General features: G+C 45.3%; 1 protein-coding gene across 1 annotated transcript; it reads left to right on the top strand.

The window, feature by feature from the left end:
• The first annotated feature begins 372 nt into the window (after positions 1–372).
• On the top strand, positions 373–21,523 carry LOC137896090 (apoptosis-stimulating of p53 protein 2-like). Its single transcript, XM_068741619.1, has 19 exons — positions 373–489; positions 8,259–8,406; positions 9,074–9,187; positions 10,572–10,642; positions 11,129–11,230; positions 12,561–12,735; positions 12,922–13,103; positions 13,231–13,395; positions 15,040–15,223; positions 16,857–16,979; positions 17,097–17,218; positions 17,309–17,720; positions 18,003–18,436; positions 18,587–18,871; positions 19,465–19,602; positions 19,723–19,856; positions 19,985–20,151; positions 20,275–20,474; positions 20,560–21,523. Exons 1-19 carry the CDS (start codon positions 463–465, stop codon positions 20,599–20,601), a joined length of 3,225 nt encoding a protein of 1,074 aa, XP_068597720.1. The 5' UTR covers positions 373–462; the 3' UTR covers positions 20,602–21,523.
• Positions 21,524–22,642: the final 1,119 nt, after the last annotated feature.

Here is a 22,642-nt window from a genome sequence, read left to right as displayed (position 1 = left end):
TCCCAAGTGGACTGAGTCTCCTCTGCTTACGTCACTCTGGGATCGGCTGTGAGCTTCCGAGCTTCGTTGTCACTCAGCAGGATTTCGGACTGTCTATCTTCGTATCCAAGGGGGTGAGAAAGCCTTGAAAACACGGAGCTTTAAAATATTATCTTCCCCCTTTGTAGATTAAAGACGATTTCCTGTAGCGTCTCGCGTACGCAACGAGGCGTTTCAAAGTTTTCAGCGATGTTTTTATAACTAAAACGGAAACTTGTAAAAGGCCTTTTGTTATTTGTTGCAACAGGTCCGCGACATAATTAGCATATTTTCGGGAAACATTGCGTAGATGTATAAATAAATAACCGATGATCCGTGTGTTCTGAACGCAGAACGGGGACCGTCGAGCGGCTCCAGGATTCTCCGGTCGCTCCGCTTTCGACGAAACCACCAGTGGGAGTTCATGTTGCGTCGGCTAGCTAAATGCGTTACGAAGCTAAAATGATGCCGGTGAGTATGCGCTTCGGCGACTTAGCTAAAGCCACGCGTTTCAACGTTCGCATTGTGAGTTATTATCTGGCTATTTACCAGTAGTGCCGCTTTGCTCCAGCGCTACTACAGGGCAGGCTTGCTGATAAGAAGTTTATTAGCAGCTTTCGGTGCCTGTGGACACACCTGACGTCATATGTTAGCATTCCATTGCTTTTTTTTATTTATTTTTTTGCTTTTTGCATGTAAATCGGTTGTAATCTCCATGCGTCGAATCGAATCCTCATGTTTGTTTTAGCTTTAGGTAGACAACCAGGACCTAATTGTGGGACGTGTTTATTTATCCATACGCAATCTTATATCCATGTGATCAGCTCATAACATAAGTCTGGCTGCTCCCCCCCCCCCCTCCTCTCCACTGGTCGGTGTCCTGCCATGTCACCACCACCATCAGAGGTTTATAGCTTGCTGAGACTTTGATGTGTGCAGATAGGACAACCGGACAATAGTTTGTGTCCACATGCTCATTCATAATGAACAACGCTAAAAGCTGCATGCATCCTGCGTGATTTCCCAGAGCCACATTTATTTATTCAGGTAATACGTCATCCTGTTTTGTTTGCCTAAGGACATTATTTTTTTTATAAATTCTTGACCTTCGTGTCTTTGTTGAACAAACATGTTGCATGCAGAGCAACAGATAAGTACATTTTGTAGTAAAATCCAGCGTAATCTACTGTGGATTGGGAATGCTCAGGTTCTGATGATGCTTCTCTGCTCTTCTTGTACCATGTGGCTTCTATTTTGAACCTTTTCACAAAACAATTTATTATTGTCAAGTTCAATTCTTGTGGACATCAATATATGTTGTCAGGGTGCACGTTGTCTTTTACGTCTTTTATGTCTTTATAGCTCACATGGGACATTTTACAGGGGACCCCTTTATCCCTATTCTGTCTGTGCATGCGTTTGAATGAGATACCGCTTCTGACCTTCAGCTGATAAGCACAAGATGGCCTCTTTATAGCCGTGTCTGACGTGTGGTGTTGCCTTTGAAATGACACGTATAGCCTCAGACCCTGCTCGTACAGGCCGGGGGCTGTAGCGCTGTAATTGCTGGCTGGGATAGAAAATAGGAGGGTCACTGTTTCCTGGATACAATGAGCTGTATAGGCTCTTTAATGGCGTGTTGTGGAGTGTGCATTGTGTCAGAGCTTATGCTAATGCAGCACCTAGATATGGGACGCTTGCCCTTTATTGAACCGATACATGGCATGACTCATACTGTTTAAAACACTCTTTGTTCCACAGACATTGGTAATGTTGCATTTAAGTTTGAATGTTCATTTTGTCAGGATAATTTATGCCCCATAAATAACCATTTTAGTATGAATCAGCAGAAACTAAATGAAACTAAATATCTTAACATCAGCCAGGGAGCTGTTTCTGCTTGATTTTGGGTTTTAAAAGATGCAGGCACAACTCTCTTATCACTTCCTCATTCCGCTCCCATGATACGATGTGCTTGTGTGTAGATTTTCTCTTTGATAAACTTTATTCGTGCAGTGCCTTGCATTATTTTTGTTTTCTTCGACCACACACATTTGTACCATGTATTTGTTTCGCCTCAACAAATCTTACTGTTGCTGGAGTTTGTTGTGACGTTTGGAAAATGAGGCAATGTTCTGGAAAGACGGAGTGCTATCAGAGTGTTCCTTTCATGCTTTCACTGGCTTTGTGGATTTCCTCCATGGGGAGTGTGTGATGGTTACATAAGCAGACAATCACCTTAATGATCACCAATGACATTTAAGGGTAATGTTTTGAGTCTTATGCGAACAAGAAGAATCATGGGGACTATGTTGTCTGAAAAGAGTGCTAGAACAACATAAAGTTTGTAATGACAAGGAAGCTGCTCATCTGTGTTTGGCTGTCGTAGTGTAGTTGTGTAGCATTTTGTACACAAAGCTGTTGAATCATCCGAGGATATTTGCAGAGGCAAATCCCGATCTTTTAGAGAAGCTAATGTGCTTGAATGCCAACAGTAAGATGTGCAATGCACTGATACCGCAGCATCACATTAGCCTGGCTTCCAGGAAGGAAACACACCATTCACCTGAGCAGGTACTGCCCTGATCTGATTTGGAGTGATTCTTGGAAACGTGCACGTCTTTTTAATGAATAGACCCAGGAACTAACCAAACGCAGGAATTAAAAGTTACCTTCATTCCAACCTGTTTGCAATTCAACCATCTGTGGAGTCATGAAGAAAAAGTAAATTAGACTGTAAACAGAAAGTTTTCACTTCGATAATGTTGGGGGGGGCTTTTTGCATTTAGTTAGAAAATGAAAAAAAAAAGATCGAAATGTGGATAAAGTTCCAGAGTCCCACAAAAGCTTTCTTGAAAAGGGATTATTTACTCTGCCTCCTTCAGTTTTGCATAAGCACCGTGAGTACCACAAAGATTTCGTTCAGTGTGTGTGTGGTTTTGAATCATTACCACTTGGCTTTTAGTTCCCCCTCATAAGATAAATGTGTTTTTTTGTTTTTTTTAACTTGGTTATTCTGTGAGCTCTTTCAGTCAACTATGCCGCATTCTTAGGATTTAACTTTGCGCCCCTGTAGCAGCTTCCACTTCGCTGACACCTTATTTTCTCTCTAACTTAATCCAGCTGTCAGAGGCCTTGGAAAAGCTTCATTTTGACTCCCATTCCTGTTATCTTCAAGATAAGAGTGAAGTCGGGAACCGTCTCATCATGTCGACCAGGAATGGACGAGTACAGTGAGAGTGCAGATTATAAAGTGATAGGCTAACTGCTGCAGTGCAGTTGGAGAGCAGAGTCAGTTTGCTGCAGCTTCAGTGTGTGTGTGTTTTTTTTTGTGTAGATGTTGCAGCTGAATGAGGCCAGTGTGCATTCTGATTCCTTCTGCGTTTCACCCTGACCTTCGTCCCTCGCCTCGCGTCCGATGCAGCGATGGAGTAAAATGGAGACAAAGCATAATAATGTATAGAATCAATAGGGAGTTTTCTGCCCCCTTGCCTTTTTGAAGGACTGCTATGATGCCCTGGCACAGAGAACAAAGACATGCAGGAAAATGATGCTGCAGTGTCTTACAGACGTGCTGTAATCGGATTCAAAGGTGAACAGCGAGACATCGGCAATCTCTCTATTACAAAGTGTCTGTGCAGACGAGGCCTGAGATGAGACCCCTGAGGAATGTTCGAACATATGACCCTCTGTTCTGTCAGCCTGCCATACACCTGATGCCCAGTTGTCCAATTTAGCCTTGCTGTTTGAATATTCATTCCCAATTCCGTACAGTAGTACGATTTGCAATCCTTCTGGAGCGCTGGAAGTGTCCCAAATCTGTGATCATGTGAAATGTTTCTTTACATTAATAATTCATAGTTCGTAAAAGTGTTAATAATCAGGTCTCCTTGGGACCAGGGTGACGCTATAATATGCATGTGTTCACGGGCCCAGTGTTTAATATTAGATGGACAAAGTAACATTTAATTTCTGTGGTTTACTGCGAATAGCAGCAACCTTATTACACTTATTCAAATCTGCAGTTTTCTTAACGCAACAGGTTTATGTTTGTGCTGTAGTTGATGTATGCGTTCCTGGGTCATTTAATTATCTGTATTGATGAGAAATTATTTCAGCACATTTCATGTTTAAAAATGTAAAAGTTTTGACTTGAATATATTATTTTGGCCCATATTCAGTTTACAAATAATGCTGACGTGAGAAGTTTTAATAGAATTTTGGTCTTTGGTTTTATCTTTAGATGTATGTTGTTGTTTTTTCAGCACATCATACATGTTATGGTGGTTTTGATGCTGCTCTGATTTGAACAGACATCGGGAAGCATTGGCTTTGCCGATGTCATAAAGCCCTTTTAGTTGGACAGTGGACACATTAGTGAATTTGCTCTCGTATACCTGTGGGTGTTTTTATATACTGAGGTGAATCCCCACTGACGGCAGGAGCTTTCATTTGCTCAGATATCCTGATACTGCAGAGTAATTCAGTTATAATGTAATTGTGATTTGTCTATGTGGAAATAGAAAACTGCACTGGCGGACAGTTTGGGATCACCTAACTCAATATGCCTCCAAATGCTTATAGAAAATGATCTTGAAAGAACATTGCAGTAGAATTGGACTGTCGGTGAAGGGCACGGGGACAGACATGTGACCAAGTGTGCTCGACTTAACACTTGTCAGAGGTTCATTCCTCTAACTTTTTAAAAATGGCCTTCAGCAGCAATTTCCTGCCAACTGCTGTTTATGTGCACCGTAGTGCCCACATTCAAATCTGTGACTCGCGAGGAGTGCCTAGCAACACTCATCACTGCAGCATTCCTCACGATAATTGGCTACGTGTGTAGAGCGTTCTTGAACGCAAGTCGTAATGGAGTCCTCTGTCTAAACAACCAGAGATGGTTGACAAACCTGTTCCTCCAAGCCTACGATCAATAGAAGCCGCTTTAAGGCTTAGTTCACGCTGCGGGCTGAAGTGACCCAAATCGCCCCGACGTGGCCTGTATCCCATCTTTTCACGCCGGTCTGAACGACACAGATCCGATATTTTTCAAATGCGCCCCCAGGCCACTTTTATATGTGGTCCTAAATGCGATAAGTATCCGATATTTTTGCCGTGAGACTTCAGTCTGAACGGCCAAGTTGCATTTATCCGACCTACACGTCACTGATACGCGATATACGTATACGTACGTCACTATTGTGCGACTCCGCACCCAGCGTTTCTTTGTAGAGGCGGTGTTGCTACTGCCCTCCGAAACGGCATGGCTAAAAACTTGGCTTGCTACCTTTTTAATAATCTTCTTAAAAATATGAATGTGCTGGCTCCGGTTGGAAAACGGTTTTAAAATCGTGAAATAGTGTAGCCCTGTACCTCTGTAGAAAAAAAGTCTCCGTGTCATAACCCATATGTCTGTAGACATTCTTAGTTCAGAGGGTATCATCACCAAACATAACAATGATAGTCACTTTTGACATTAAGATTTCTTCGCTTATTATTTTATGTTGTTTCCGTGGAAACATGATTTTGAAAATGAGTCTCTGTTAAATTGTTCTTGCGCAACCTCATATTCCAAAAATGTTGGATCTCATAGGTGTGTCAGAACTCCATACGTAATCGTACATTCAGTTGATGTATTGAAGGAAATCACTGCCAAAAAAAAAAACATTGGCGTCAAAGTCACTTTGTCGCTGCTTGGCGCTAGCTTTTCACAAAAAGCCAATCTTCTCTGTTTTTGGTGAATCTCGAATATGTTCAACTGCCAATAACTAAAGAATGGAGAAAAAAAAAAGTAGAATCGAAATGTATTCCTGGTGAAAGAGAGTCTGGTTTGTCTTTTTGAAGTTTCGGTGTTTGCATAGTCCTAGAACACGATATTCTGGGCTGCTCAGGAAACGTCTGGCAGCGAATGAGTTAAGCTCCCTCTGCATATGAAAATGGTGTGTCCTTTAACAACAGCATACCTCCGTGCATTCCCTCTCATCAACATGATTGCAGGGGAGCAGTGAAGTTTCAATTACAACAGTTCGGTGACTGTTGCAGGAGGTTGTGAGAACTAGTAACGACAAAGCGACAACAGTGGAGGTAAACATGAAGGATAGATTAGTTTTTTTCTTTTAAAATAGTTTTTCTTCTTCGTTGTGTCCGTAAACTTTTATCATGCCTTACTTGAAATGTAGCTGCGTGTCCCTTAACAATTTTGCGAGCGCTGCATCTTCTCATCTGCCTGTAAATGTATCCATAGAGGGGCAAAGTGCAGAATGCTCTATCCGTATCATCTCAACATAGAGACCTTTAGGTTAAGGCCTTAATACTCTGTTTAAATAGCCCATGAGCAGTGGTGGATGAATGTCAGCAGCAAGCTGCTAACGCATCTAGCCCTTTGCTCGTATCTATTGGAGGTGGCCTGGCTCATTAACTTGAGCGCTGGCGGCTAAGATAAGCATTAACTACCCTAAGACTCCCTTCCCCTCCCGTTTATTTGCTCTCTCACACATACCCAACTCCCTCCCTCACTCTGTGTTAACAATATTTAACAGGATTATTTGAATGCTCCACACATTACTGGGAATTCCAGTATGTCGACTGGTCTGCAGGTGATTCCGAGCCTTCAGCTACATACTACAAACATTAAAACTGCGATTGACCCAACAGGGAATGAAACGTCGTGGGTTCGCTTTTTCTCCCGGGCGGCCCGCCATAGAGCAATTAAGTGCTCACAACCCGGGGGCAATGGACAATAAACTCCAGACAATGATGAGTCACTGCTGACTCACTTGCTTCTCATTTGCATATGAAACCAAACCACTGATTCAGGTCCTCTGACTCGGACCGCCGTACTTTCAAACAAACCATCTCTGGTTGAGCGTGTCTACGGGCGTTTGAAGAAGGGACAAAGCAGCTTCCCGGTCACTCGCTAAGCTTCTTTTCTTTTTTGAATTCAGCAATTTATCTGTAGGCCGTTGTCTTTCTCTGACGCACCCCGAATAGTTCGTGTCCTCCCTGCGGCTTCCGGCTGCTCTTCTTGCTCACCCGTCAAGCCCTTTGTGAACCTCGCTGACCTGATGTTCCCACCATTGTCCCGACTGGAGCTCCTGGACAGCAGTGCTGTTCATTCAAAGGTCTCAGGCTGTTGCTTTTCTGTTGCAATACTGTTGCAGCCACCATGCAGCACTTAACTCACAGTTATGTCCTGGTGTTTGTTCTAAAATTGGATGTGTTGCAACCCATTCAATGCTCTCATCCATCCAAACATGGTCAGATGGGAATCATTCCAGCATGGCCCGAAAAGCCTCTGAAACATTCATTTGAGGCACAATTTTCACTTCAAATATTTATTGTTTCTTGTTTATTAGCAGAATGTGACGTTTCACCGGCTGATCTATTCTCCACTATGAGCAACAGGGAATGGGTTTGCGTCCCGTCTGTCTCTCCCATCTTTCTGCACCTTGTTGGTGGAGCATCTTGAGTATTTCATGTTTGTTAAATTGAGTAGAAATCCTTCAGTTTGACATTGACTGACTCCAAAATAGCAAAGCGTTAAAACATAATGGGTAATATTCTGCCTCTTATGAATAAAGAGAGCCTGCAGTGCGACACAAAAGAACTGTCCTTTCTCCAGTTTTTTTCCCGATGGTTTTCACATTCCGCTTCCATCGGTGGCAGCTTCTTCGACGTAGTTGGTTTCTTATAGTTTAATCCTCCTCCATCCAGCCTCGCCTATCTGCTGGGCACCTGGGTCATATAGAGATGTCTCCAAAGACCTTGGTGGTCTCGCCCTTCAGAGGGGTTTTTTGCCGGGTTGTTTATTTAGTGTGTGTTTGACGAGTTGGGATCTCACACAGTGGTGACGACACTGGCTTGTGTGTGGAATGCGTGGGGTGAAATGGAATTCTGGGAGCTGGACTGTGATTTCTCTGTTAGAGAGGAATGAGGGCTGAAGCTGCTGTCTGCATCCCTCGTTGTTAAAGCATAGTAAGTTTTTAAAGTCCATCAGGGATGGAAGGAACTCTGCTTCCCACTGTGTGAACAGATTGACTTGATTGCTGTCTTCCTCTCTCCCTGCCCTGTCTTGCACAGCATGGGCCAAATACAACGCGCACACACACACACACACACACACACGCACCGCAGAAGAACGAGACACTAATTCTAATGACTTGTGATGTTCATTCTATTTCCATGAAGGTCACCAGGATACTGTCTCCCGCTGTAATATGATTTTCCCTCTTTCTCCCCAGATGTTCCTGACCGTGTACCTCAGTAACAATGACCAGCATTTTACTGAGGTCCCCGTTACCCCGGAGACGCTGTGCCGGGATGTGGTGGAGTTGTGCAAGGAGCCTGGGGAATCGGACTGCCATCTGTCCGAGATGTGGCGTGGATCTGGTCAGTGACCGTGTCACCCACCCTGGTGACATTCCTCTACACACAACAAAGAACATTAGATTTTCAGCCAAAAGCAATTCTGTTCATGGAATATGTCAACAAGCCATTGGAAAGCAGAAAGCAGGGTTGAGATTCCTTCCCTTCCCCATCTCTGAGTCATAAGGTATTCACAATCAGAGCCAGGCGTTAGTAGCAGTTTCCATGGTGACGCTGTCATAAGAGCAAAGAGAGTGGCAATTATTGTGTTGGAGTACTTCCACGAGGACTCTGAAAAGAAAGTGGAAACCGCTGGAAAGATTGTCTTATTTTTCAGCAGCGACATTTTACCACTTATTTATCAGGCTTTAATTTAAAGCTGTTAATAACCTGCACGTTCCAGGTTTAGTTTTTATATTTTATTGCCATCACGCCACTGTAATGGATCATTTTCATCAACCTCTATGTCGGAGCATTTGTGTAGTGAAATGGCTTTGTTCATTCTGGATGAACGTCTGGATGAGCCCTTTGGCTCACTACCAGCCGGAGTATCAGAGAGCTCAGCTCCACGCAGATGACACTGATGAAGGTGGTTGGGCAGGGGCAACTTAGCAACGTCATTAGACCGGCAGTGTTGACTTTGTGGGGTGTGTTTTCAGCACTGACGTGTTTTTATGTAACCCGTCTGCAGAGCGAGCCGTAGGTGACGGGGAGCGAATGCTGGATGTGCTCCAACGATGGGGACAGCACCGGGCAGAGGTGCGCTTCTTTCTGCGTCACAATCGAGCTCCTGGCAGGGAATCTGGTAAGTCTGTCTCCGGCGTATAACAGATCATCACGGTGTGAGGGATGTCCTCAGGGAAGAGACATTTGTGACACCAATGCAGAAAACTCCAGCGATGCCTGCCATCTCTTCTGGTGTTAAGCATTCATGAAAGGGAAGTTTAAGTGAATAAGAAGATGAGAGAATGTCTCTTCTTACACGGCGGAGGTTTGGAGATGTGTCCTCAAGGCTGCAAAGTAGCATTTGAGATGGCACGAGACTCTGGCCTTGAGAGTATTCCTTGTTTATTCTACATTTATGGTTCCTGTTTTTATTTATTATTCGTATGTTCTACTTATTTATGTTTTTAATCTGTGCATGTACAGCATTTCGTGTCAGCGACGGTTGTTTTAAAGTGCTTTTATAAATAAAGTTGAGTTGAGTTTTACAATTGCAAGCATCAAATCCTCAAAGCAGCCAAATGAAAGCGAGGTGTCACTCGTCACATCGTCGTAAGCCTTTTACTTTTCAGTTTTGATAAGAACACAGAACATTTTGCTCGTGCGCTACCCTCGCAGATCCCAGTTGCGCAACTAAGCCCGTTTACCCCTCACAGCTCGAGTCTGGCCGAGGGATTAGATGGCAGTTTTCCCTTCCGCAATCTTAGTCTGCTATTATTTTCCCGCAATAAAAGCTTTTCTCAGCTCCTTTTGAAGATTTTGTATTTTTCTTTTGACGTTCTCTTACCAAGGATGAGTGTGTTTTGTCTCCACCTGTACAAATGATTAATTATTATTACTAGTGCCTGACTCGGTTGTACACAAGTACTTCCTCATTAGATTCTGACCAAACTGTTGATTCAAACGGCTGAACTCACCTATCCCCCAAAAAATATCCCTCACCTAATGTCACGTATTTCTTTGGTGTTGTTGTCACATTTAACTAGTTCATATAACTGTGTAGGGGACATCTAAACCCATTATGCAAGCTACAGGGCTTTAGTCATGGGCCATGGCTTTCAGGATGACCCCCCCTCCTCAGCTGTCAAATGCCAGTAGCATGATTGTATATATGTGTGTTTTTGTACACAGAACGCTGCGTACACACTGTTGTGGAAGACTACCAGACTGTTATGCATCATGTTAAACCCTGAGATTATTGGAGCTCACAAAGATCACTGATCCCAGTTGTTTTCCAGAGTAGCTCGGGTCATTCAGAACCCCGTCTGCTGATCTGCACTCCGCCCTGCAGCGATCCAGAGAGAGACATACTCGTAACCTTTGTCCGAGACGGGGACGAGAAAAAGTCATTTTTCAAGACCAGCATTTTCTTCAGTTTGACATTTCTTGTTTTGGACCAAGCGGATGTAGATAAAAGCTCAGCAGAAGATTGTGACGTTTAATGGAGTCTCCTGGCGTGTTCTCAGGTGGGTCCAGAGGCTCGGAGCCAAAGAGGAATGGAGTAAAGAGTCCTCCAGACCGAAGAATGGAGAATGGGGTGAGTTTGGCAATCTGAGATGTGAAGAATACTTCCATTTATAAAAGAAAAAATTGAGTAGTCAAAGTAGGAGACATATTCTTTTGAAGAATTACATTTCTTTATTTAACATATTATTTAGTTACATATTTAAGCTTTAATTGAAGAAGGCCAAAATTGTTTTCACCTTTACGAAATACCTTTTTTCTGCACCTGCACAGAAGTTTTTGATGCACCACCAACCTAATGTTATAAGTTCATATGAATTTAAATGAACGGCTGCATCGCAACAAACGTTTTACTGTTAAGTTTAGACTATCACCTTCTGGAAAACATTTTTAAAAAGGTCCTTTGTTCATCCTCTGTATTATTGTAGGAAAGTAAAAGGATTTCAATTGCTCCATTACTCTCTCTGTGTGTGTTTGGCTTGTGGAAAATAATGTCTGTTGCTGCCATTGTTTCTCTGACTTTGTTTTCTTTGGTCCTTTTCTTTGTTCATCCTGTCAGTTGGCAACACCGCGTATGGACATGACACTGGCCGAACTACAAGAGATGGCTGCCCGGCAGCAGCAGCAGATAGAAGCTCAACAACAGCTGCTCGCTACCAAGGTGCATAAATAGGTGCAAGATGAAAGGAGAGAGGAGAACTCTGGGAGATGGGTGGATGAAGGGGTAACGCGGTGGAAATGAAAGGCAAAGCCAGGAAGAGACAGAATAGCTAAAACAGATGAAAGAGGGGATGATTGGGGAAGAGCAGGGGGAGGGGGGGGGGGGTTACACAAATTAAAGGTTCCGAGACATGTCTGGTGGATTTATGGGAACGAAGGCTTTCAGATAGGTTGCATAAGAAGGTTTTCAACTGCAGGTGAGATTAGTCGATGATGGCTGCAGGCATAGCGTTTATAACTTGAGAAGCCTGAGACTATTGCCTGCCTCAGATTCTCACTCTGCTAGACTCATCAGATATTTTTGCTCAATATTCATTTGTGACTTCAAATTTAGCAAAGACGAGCTCTATTGCAAATTTTTGGCGCATTTTTTCCACGTTGCACGGTTGTTTTTTTTGCAGAAGCAGCGTAAAATATTTCTGTTTGTAATCCAGACGTATAATTAGATAACATGATAACATGACTCATTTGTGCTTTTCTTGTCTCTGATAAACATTCATCTCAGGGCCCAAACTCGTTTATAGTTATTACAGCGTTTGTTAGCAGGAATACGGAAAAACTGCTGGAAGGATCTTGATCTTGATCTAACTGAAGATTGGCCTTGGTCTAACTTGGATCCCATTACCGTAAATGTTTAGAGTGATCCGGATACCCGTCTCGATCCAGATTTTCCCATTTACTTATAATGGAGGCTTTAAAAAAGGAAAAAAAAAACTATCTTGTATAATATGCATTAAATTCACTCTCCAAAAATCAGTCATAAAGGGGTCTAATATGCGCCAACATGCAAAATGTCTTCTGGATCTGACCCTAACATTGACGCATCAACTCCGATTCACTTTGACTTCTCATGGTTTCATATGGATCCAGGAATTTTCAAATGCATGACTGGGTTATTTATTTATTTCTTATGCTTTGGCGGAGGTTTGCTTTTCCATTTCTGTGTGTTCACGAGGATCATTTAGCAAGCTCGGGGTTGTGACTACAATCAGCCACGTGAAGTTGACACAAAAGAGTAAGCAAACAGGGATTACAATCTCCACACGTCACATGAACAGTTCTGGAAAGAGATTATGCTGTGCTCATCATGGAACCCGTTTGTGAGGCCTTTGCCACATGGTGGTTCAAGACTGACTGTTGATTTTGCAAAATTAAGGAAGCAGAATGTTTTCTTAAGCTTGTTTGACAAGCCATTGTTGATGTAAAAAAACATTAATAGAGTTGTGTTTGTGTGCTTTTCTTCTGACTATGTGCCCCCCCCCCCCCCCCAGGAGCAGCGGCTACGCTTCTTGAAGCAGCAGGAGCAGCGTCAGCAGCAGCAAGCCTCTGAACAGGAGAAGCTGCAACGCCTCAGGGAGAATATTGAAAACCAGGAAACTCGTCTCAAGAAGGTCCGGGCCCTCAAGGGCCAGGTGGAGCATAAGCGCCTCAGCAATGGCAAGCTGGGTGAGTTCAAGGGCGCATCGTCTTAATTAAGTATTCTGATTATTGAATTTAGGAATGGATGCCTGTTTGTGGTATATCACTGAAGGCAACAACCATGTTTAATACAATAAGATGTGATTTATGGTCTTTTCTCTCACCTTTCTTCACAATCGTCACACGCCCTCCTCATCCTCATCCCGTTTTCAGTGGAGGAGATAGATCAGATGAACAACCTGTTCCAGCAGAAGCAGAGAGAACTAGTAGTGGCTGCATCCAAGGTGGAGGAGCTCAGCCGACAGCTGGAGTTGCTCAAAAATGGCAAAACTGACAACTTCCAAGACAACCAGAGCTCTGTGGCTGAACTCGACCACCTGTACAAAGAGCTGCAGGTGTGCAGAAACACAGATTTGTATATAGAATAAAGACATTCTTAAAACGGGATTATATTAAAATGGACACAAATCTTTACGCCATCTTCTCTTTTCATCCTTATGCCTTGACCATCTTGATGATCAGCTGAGGAACAAGCTCAATCAGGATCAAAACTCAAAGTTGCAGCAGCAGAGAGAAAGCCTGAACAAGCGCAACCATGAAGTGGCTTCCATGGACAAGCGGATCAGCGAACTCAGAGACCGGCTGTGGAAGAAGAAGGCCGCGCTGCAGCAGAAAGAGAACTTACCCGTAAGTGTCCGGCCTCAGGGACTCAAACTGACACAGGACAGCTTCATAAACTATCTTTTATCTGAAAGGTGCTCACATTAAATAAGTGGAATGGGTTTTGACGAGGGCGCCCCCTGGTGTCCTTTATAGTGAAGCTCTTTGTATCCTCTCCAATGCCCTGGCATTCAGAACCCATCCCAATGTAAGGCTCCCTAATCTCACTTTATGGTGTCTGGAGATATCTGCGTGACCCCCCCCCCCCCCACTCTGAGGAGCCTTTTTGTCTGGAGCAGCTCGTGTGAATTAATCATGCTTTTAATCATGTTGTCTTAGTTCACACTCGACACATCACTCTGCTCACTCAGGCCCATTTGGCAGAAGTAACTCCTGAATCTGAGAGAGGCAGGAATCTTCAGAGATCTCTATCTTTTCTGGCTGTGCACTTTGCAGGAACAGGAAATGGTAGTTTAACATTTTACTAAAGCCACAGATGCACACAAAACCCCTGGCTTTTCTAAACACATGATGTCATCATGACAGGATTCAACATGCAGTTCCCTTCAGAGGGCTGAACAATCTCCTCTGTAATGAGTGTTTAGGCTTCGGCTCAAAGCTCGCTCCTCTGCGCCCCTCTCCTCTCTGTTTTACTGTTCAAAATGGAGATTTAAAGTGTTTTTTTATATGCACTCAATTTTCCTTCCCATGTTGACATTAATAATAATAAAACGGGAAGTGTCTGTGCGCACGTGTGTTTTTGGTAGAAATAAAAGCCTGAATAGACCCCGGTAAAAAGAAGAAGTGATTTACCTTCAACCTGCTTGGAATTATAATGAGTTGGACTTTTTCATAAAGCACTCAGACACTAGCCAAGCTGCTCTCTCTTCCAACCAAACAGCAGGAGTCCAGCATTGACCTGGTTGAGGAGAGCGTCTGATAGCTTAGAGGCATCCTGCACCGCCTCAGCTGCACACATCTGGAAACACTGGACATTAAGCTACATAAGGGTTGATAAGACTGCTGTTGCATGTTTGTGATTCTGTTTTTTTTCCCCCAAGAATGGCTACCCTAGTAAAGAGAGAGCTTCAAAAGACACTCATCTTCAGGTAACTAAACTCGTACCGGAGCGGAACATTGCTTTTCTTTTCTTTTCATGTGAGATTGTGTTTTTTGTCCAATGGTTGAGCTACATTTTCATACATGCAGGCTTGTTTAGACGTTATTTATGGGATGAGTTCATTTCTTTGATTTTCACAAATCCCATGCATGACTGACTTAAATCTGGAGGCCAATCAATACTGCAATTTCATCGGCAGACTAACTAAAAAAAATTGTATTTAACAATCATTGGTTTGCATGATATATAATGATTTCACTTTGAATCATCTCTCATACTTTTTTTTATTACAGCCTTAAATGTTTTGTATAGATTTTAGTGTCACTATTTTCAGGATCAGTTTCTGTTTTGTTTTTTCTAACACAACTGAAACAATCGTAAAGGCGTATTGTCTTTCTTTTCATCTATACGTTTGTGTGTGTGTGTGTAGCGAATGTGAATAGTTTATCACTTTCTCTTTCTGCTCCTCATTTTTTTGAATCATTTTCACTGACCATTGCTGCTCTGATGGCTTCCTTTTATTAAATGTTTTTCCTTATTTTACTGTGCAGCTTCCCTCCGAAAGCCAAGCCGGGCAGCAGTCGGGTCCGTCTCGTGTGGCAGCAGTCGGCCCGTATATTCAGTCATCCACTATGCCCCGCGGTCCAGCGAGGCACGACCCGCTCGTAAAACCGGCCTACCCCGACGGCACCACCACGCTCCCAACTCCCGATCTGCAGAGCAAAGCCAGCACAGGTGAACAAGCAGCGCTTTACAAGCTTGCCCCTCATATTGGAAGCTTTTTAATTTGCCACCGTGGCTCAGCTCTCGGAGTCAGCTCAGCCTCATGGCGGCTCTGCAACACCTCGCTCTGCAGGAAAGTGGAAACATTTGCTTCTTTGGTCAGATCTCTAACGCGAGGAAACCGTTAGTTAAAGAGTTACTGCTTCCTGTTGCTTCGTGTTTGTCGTCATGTATGTGGGTATTTTTAATGGAAATGTGTTGAAACTATCCTGCCTCCAGTCGACGCAGAGGGCACTGGGGCACCTGCTGCTTGTGACGTTATTCTTAGCGCAAAAGGTAACGACTGTAGGTGTCTCCTGATGGTGTGTTGTGATTCCTTACCTTGAAAATAATGGTCTCCTTTTCCACTCGGCTGTTATTTTCTAAAAAAGCTTTTTTTGCAATGCTTTGCAGTGCTATTTTTCTCTTTTCCGTTCCTACTATTTTACACGCCATAGTTTAACGGTTGCCTTTGGACAGCAGAAGCTTGTGTGTTGTGTATCGGATGGGAACAAAATCTGTCCCAACCAATTACAGACCAGAACAACACAATCCAAGATGGTCTTTGTGTCGTCCACTCGGCAGTAATTCTGTCACGTGTTCCATCTGTAGACTCGCTCTCTTCACCCTGAATCAGTCCCCGGTGCTTATGGCGCCCTTCAGGATATTAAAAATGAATGATCCAATCAAAATGAGTAAATACGAAACGGCAGCAGATAGTCTCCTCCCCCTGCATTCCCGGTCTCATGTCCTCATCAGCTTATAGTTTTGATTTTCTTTTCCCTTTCTAAAGCAATTACATGTACAGGAAGTAAAAGTAACTGGCGTTTCCCAGTCTGTCACCAACTTGCACGCAATTATTTCCGCATGCTGTGTTGATTTGCAGTATGGTGTGAGAGAGAGAGAGAGGAATTTTCTTTTTGCACTGTTCACCCATTCCCAGTTCATATTCAGTGTAAGACAGGCCCCAGATGGGGGGGGGGGGCTTTGTTTGGATCATGCCAACAGCATATTTGTAGGAGAGAGATCCAAAGTTCTAAGGCGACTCTGTTTTTGTTGTCTTTTGAATGCATCTTCATCAGAAGCCATGCTTTTGTTTGAGCCTCTGAAAGGGCTGCGGGCTAAGAGAAAAGGTACCCCCCCCCCCCCCCTTGTGTTCGTCTGCATGTGTGTCTGTCAACAGTTCGTCTTTGATGTGACCGAGTCTCAGCGCCGGAGTAGGATGAGATATTCTCATCGTTCCTGTGCTGGATCGTTGCTCCTGTTTGCATGCTGTGATGCCGTTTCTTACGGTGTGTTTCTTAAGTGTTTTCTTGAGTGATCTTCTGCTCTAAATGAGTCAAATCTGAACATGTGTGGCCCCTGGCTGCATCTCAGTCAACCAAAAACACAAATGATGGGTAACTGCAGCAGCACACAGCTGTGTGAACTCTCATCTGGATGAATAATAGCAGAAGCTATTTTCCACGACGTGTATTTGTGATTTCTGTTTAATTGTTTTCTTGTTTGTAGCTTTTATATCGTGTTCAAGCCCACGGGACGGTCTAAATATCCCGCCTCTTCTTCTCCCCTTCTTTCTTTCCCTCCTCTCTTTTGGATCCCCCAGGCCTACAGCCATCCAAGATAGCAGACTGGAGCTCTTCAGGTCCAGAATCCAGAACCAACGGCCACGGTGCCTCGTCAACGCTGCCACGAATGACCTCTCATACCAGTTCTAGCACAGATCGAGGTAAGATCGGCACACGCAGCAAATGTTGCTAATCTTGAACGGGGTTTGCTTTTTACGCTGAATGAAACTACAATGAGATGCAGCTGAATGATGCTTCTATGTGTGGTTGGCGGGTAGATGAGACGGAACTGAAGAGGGACAGGAAGGTGCGTCCATTTTCCATGTTTGAGCCGACAGAGGCTCCCACCACCTCCCTCCGCAAAAACCAGAGCAGCGATGACCTGGTTCGGGATGCTCAGGTGAGGGGCAGCAAAAACATGTCACATTTCCTTTTGTACCCGCAGGAATGCAGTCCCGGGTCTAATCTGTGCTCCCTCCCTTCCCTTAAGTCTGCTCCCAAGGGTCCAATCAAAGTGCCTCCACCTGTGGCCAGCAAACCCAAAGGCCCTGGCGGCGTTCACTACAACAAACCGGGCCTCAACGCAGGCACCTTCCCTAAAGCCAAGCCTCCCAGCCAGCATCCCCAGGCAGTCCAGGGCCGCGGCCCACTCCCACCCCCACCCGCACAGAGCCACACACTCCCTCTACCCGCCAAAACAGACGCTCCACCGGCAGCCACAGTGCGGCCCTTCACCCCCGAGCTGCCCTCCTCCAAAGAGTCCGTCCTCAGTAAACCGCAGACCGTAGCGACCAGCTCCATTTACTCCATGTACACGCAGCAGCCCGGCGCAGCCAAGCCCTTCCAGCCCAACCAGCCGAGCGTCGTGAGCAGATCTCAGAACCGCTCCAATGGATTTATCGGTGGTAAGAGAAATCCATTTGCATCGTAACGTCATTTAGCGAAGGTAAACTTGCATTGCTGAGGTCACAGAGATGAATGTGAGGGTTCCTCTTTGGAGCCCCGGAGGTGGAAATGAACAGCAGCGCAGATTACACCCACACCGCTAACCAGAGCTCCAGCAGCGTAGACGTTTGTTACATCTGCTCTGTGTAAAGACAGTCACAAATGAAGTGAACCCTTTTTAAGCAGTTTAATTCGGTAAATGCACGAATGTCCTCACGCTGGTTCCTTCCCTGTTCTAGTTTACGGTAAACCGGTGATTCCCAGCGGAGGCTCCCTCCTGCCGGAGAACCCTTACTCGGACCACCATTCCCCAGTCCCAGAATCCGAGGTGGATCGCAGCGGAGCCGGCAACATGGCTCCCAGCCCAACCGAGGGCCCTCAGCCCGAAACGGAGCGGATCCCCCGGCCGCTCAGCCCCACCAAGCTGCTTCCATTCATTTCCAACTCCTTCAGGCATCAGAGCGACAGTGAAATGGAAGCCCTGAGAAAGAAGTTCTACAACGCCCCGAGGCCCCTGAAGAAGCGCAGCTCCATCACCGAGCCAGAGGGCCCGGCGGGGCCAAACATCCAGAAGCTCCTCTACCAGAAGACCACGCTGGCAGCCATGGAGACGGTGGCGACGCCAACCACTCCCACTTATCCCGGGGAAGCAGAGAAGGTTCCGGAAGAATCTGTTGGGCCGCTGGATCCGAGCACTTTGTATGCTTCAGAGACACATCCAGCAGAGACGGGACAGACTCTGGAGGAAGGACAGGTTCCATCTTACGTCCCAGGTGCTAATGTCCCTGGTCCAAATGTCCCTGGTCCTGTCCCTGCCGAACAGACCAAGCCACCTTCAGCCATCCCAGAGAGCGAGCACATCACCCCCCCTCCTCCCCCGTCTCACCCAGCTCCCAAGCTAGACGCAGCTCTTTTCCCGCCACCGCCCCCTGCCGGTATTGAGGAGATGGTGCCAAATCTGGCCCCTCCGCCTCCAGAAGGGTTCCTGGAGGAGTTCCCACCCTACCCACCACCTCCGTACCCCAGTGGAGCAGAGCAGGACAGCTTGGGCGAGGACACCTTCAGCATGAAGGCGCCTGAGGTTACCGGCCAGGTCGCTCTGCCTCCGGTACGCATCGCCGTCCTAAACTGCTGAGTCGCTATTCAAATAGGCTCTGCGTGCTTTTAAATCCCCTCACACACGCTTGTTTGTTAGTTTCACTGGGGCAGGTCATGAGTTTTAATGATCTACTGGTCTGATGTTATATAACTAGATATTGTTTCTGCTTACACTAAGCGGATACTCATCTCACCCCCGTCTCCTTCAGTTAATTAAACGACATTCCGTGTTGAAAATAAACACCAGTTTACATCTTAATGTCCTTAAACTCTTAGGCAAATCCCTGAAATGTGTTTTTTGTATTTGTGTGTGGGATGAAGGGTTTTAACCAAAGAGCAGATCGGTTTTCATGGCCCGTTTCCCCCCCCCCTCCCAGTTCCCTCATTTTTTTTTATTGGACCCATTTAAGACCCAGTTCGTTGCATAATCGAGGTTTTAGCGAAAAGAATGTGCGTCTCATAGTTGGTGTTCATAAACAGGATTAGCAATGCTCTTAGAGCTAGAGCACAAATGCAGTCCGGTCTCGGTGCGAGAGAGTGAACATGTCCACCGCTGCATTTCCACATTTCTCTGCTGCATTTTGATCATGATTGTGTCTTTAGGGAAAGAGGACCAACTTGCGCAAGGTTGGGTCTGAACGCGTCGATCACAGCATGAGAGTGAAGTTCAACCCGCTGGCTCTGCTGCTGGACTCGTCTCTGGAGGGGGAGTTCGATCTGGTCCAGAGAATCATCTATGATGTAAGGCTTTTTCTCCCAAGAGACCGTGTGCGGTCATTTTTAGCTAATGTGTCGGAGAAGTTTAGATCTGGAAAAATCATAAATTTGACTATTCTGTTTCTTCTCTCTCTCTCTCTCGAGGTGGAGGATCCCAGCCTGCCAAACGACGAAGGCATCACTGCACTGCACAACGCCGTCTGTGCTGGACATACAGAGATCGTCAAGTTCCTGGTTCAGTTTGGCGTTAACGTCAATGCTGCCGACAGCGACGGCTGGTAGGTTCTTGCATCTCGGCTTCACTCAAACCGCTGCTGTTATAATCGATCTGCAGGTACAGATCTGAGTTTTTCCTCTTTCCTGCTGTTCTTGTATCCATTTTTCTTTCCTAACTGCCCCAACACAGGACGCCTCTTCACTGCGCTGCGTCCTGCAACAATGTGCAAGTGTGCAAGTTCCTGGTAGAGTCTGGTGCAGCGGTGTTTGCTATGACCTACAGCGACATGCAAACGGCTGCAGATAAATGCGAGGAGATGGAGGAAGGCTACACCCAGTGCTCTCAGTTCCTTTATGGTCAGTGGACGTTGCCTTTTTGTTTTGTTATATGTGAGGACTGATATTTGTCCTGTGACAATGTTTCTGACAAATAAGTGATTTGTATTGTTTTTGTGCCGCTTTTAATCCGTCCGTCCTCAGGTGTGCAAGAAAAGATGGGCATCATGAACAGGGGGGTGGTCTACAGCCTCTGGGACTACAACGGTGAAAACCCCGACGAGCTGTCATTCCACGAGGGCGACTCGATGACCGTCGTCCGGAGGGAAGACGAGGATGAGATTGATTGGTGGTGGTCGTGTATGGGTGACACCGAGGGTTACATTCCTCGCAACCTCCTCGGGGTGAGTCGAGAGCGAACGTTGCTGGGAGTAGAAGTATTTATTTCCAAATGCGCACTTGTTGACGAGTCTTTCTTTTCTCGAACAGCTCTATCCCAGAATAAAACCGAGACACAGATCTCTGGCTTAAAAGGGCGGCGAGCCCTGCACATTCCAGGCTGCCACAGATCTGAACAAGAACAGGCTTCGGCTGACTGTAGACACGAGGACTGAGCAAACGATATGAAGGATCAACTTTTTCTGGCACTTTTTTTTTTAACCTGCACTTCAGCAGAAGAATTCTCCCTTTCTGATTTTTACATGACACGTACTGTGTAGTGTTTTACTACACCAGTGGCATTCTTTGTCCTTTATTCCGCGGTTTGTGTTTTCTTTATTTGTAATGAATGTTTGAAACTATTTCTCAACTGGCAGAAATGTAAATGTCAGTACATAAATAGAACAGGCAGTATTTTTATTGCTTAAAAAAATGACTTTTACACCTTTGATTTTCTTTTTAAAATTTGTTTTCTGGACTGTTGGTTATTTTCTAACACACCTGAAGCTCCACAGCTGTTCTGGCTAAACAAATATAAAACAAATAATTGGTGGAAAATCATTGATGAAGATTTTTGATTGATAGGTTCTCTTGTCTTGTAATGCCCAGGTAGCGAGCCAGTAGTCTTCTATCCTGCAATGACACATTCTTAAGAGTATACTGTACATGTATTTCTGTCGCACAGAGTAGTTAAATATTACAGTAGGGATGATATCATTACGAAATACTTTTTCACGAAGAAGGAAATGCAACACAAGTTTTAATATTTTGTAACATCATTCCATGACAATATGGTAATGTGAAGAAGGTGGGAAGAAGACTTGATATTTTGTAGTTAACAATAACAAAACAAACTGTATTGTAGAATCAGACAAATCAAGAAAATCTAAAGACATTCAGAAAACTCCTCCTCATATGTCTGTCACCACAGATGAATTTATTTTTGTTACCCTCGTCAGGAATATAACCACAGATGTACTGTAGTATTTCAAACATTCACAATAAAATACTTTGTACTGAACGTCGCTCTCCAAACGTGTTTTCTCTTATGCCTAACAATTGCTGCCCCCTGCTGGGCAGGAGGTGAAACCTTCAGTGAGTTCTGATTACCGTACATGTAATTACAACCTAAGCCCGCTAGGGGTCAGTGTGAGGCCACCAAGCTGCATTGAGTGGGACGAGTTGCGTTCAAGCGCGTCCGTTTCACGTGAACTCATCACTGAAATACAATCGATCAACAACCAATGAGAGGCGGTGAAACCGTGACACCTGTTTTAGAGCTCTGTGGGGGGGCGGGGTTACCTGTGACGGCTCCTGCGTGGAGAGGACTCCAGCTGTTCGTGGATACTGCGTGTCCGTCTTGATTATCTGGAGCCGCAAGAAGCATTCACGTCCATCTATCTCCGCGTGGAATTTGTAACGCAACGTGCGTCAGGTAAAATACGCTGAACGTTACACTTGATTTACCTGTGCGGAACTTAAAAGGCCTGGTGCGGTAACTGTAACTAGTTTATCCGCGTCTGCGTGTCGTGGAGTGTTACTGCGGAGTTGGTCTCTCCGGGAATCACGCTGTCGTCTTGTGAACAGCTCAACTTGTGTTGTGCAACATTTTTTACCTGCCTCGTTACTTCCTCCTGCGCGGAAGCTTCGACTTCCACCAGCTGTGCCTTCCTTCCCTCCTTCCTGCCTTCCTTCTTTCCTTCCTCCCTTCCTTCCTCCCTCCCTTCCTCCCTCCCTTCCTTCCTTCCTCCCTTCCTTCCTTCCTCCCTCCCTTCCTTCCTTCCTCCCTTCCTCCCTTCCTTCCTCCCTCCCTTCCTCCCTTCCCTCCTGCCTGCCTGCCTTCCTGCCTTCATTCTTGCCTTCCTTCTTTCCTTCCTTCTTTCCTTCCTTCCAACCTGCCTGCCTTCCTTCCCTCCTTCCTGCCTTCCTCCTTGCCTTCCTTCCCTCCTGCCTGCCTGCCTTCCTTCCTTCCCTCCTTCCTTCCTTCTTGCCTTCCTTCTTTCCTTCCTTCCCTCCTGCCTTCCTTCCCTCCTTCCTGCCTTCCTTCTTGCCTTCCTTCCCTCCTTCCTGCCTTCCTCCTGCCTGCCTGCCTTCCTTCCTTCCCTCCTTCCTGCCTTCCTTCTTGCCTTCCTTC

This window comes from Brachionichthys hirsutus, chromosome 7 (genome assembly GCF_040956055.1).
Source record: "Brachionichthys hirsutus isolate HB-005 chromosome 7, CSIRO-AGI_Bhir_v1, whole genome shotgun sequence".
Taxonomy (NCBI): Eukaryota; Metazoa; Chordata; class Actinopteri; order Lophiiformes; family Brachionichthyidae; genus Brachionichthys; species Brachionichthys hirsutus.
This window is presented reverse-complemented; position numbering and strand designations above follow the sequence as displayed.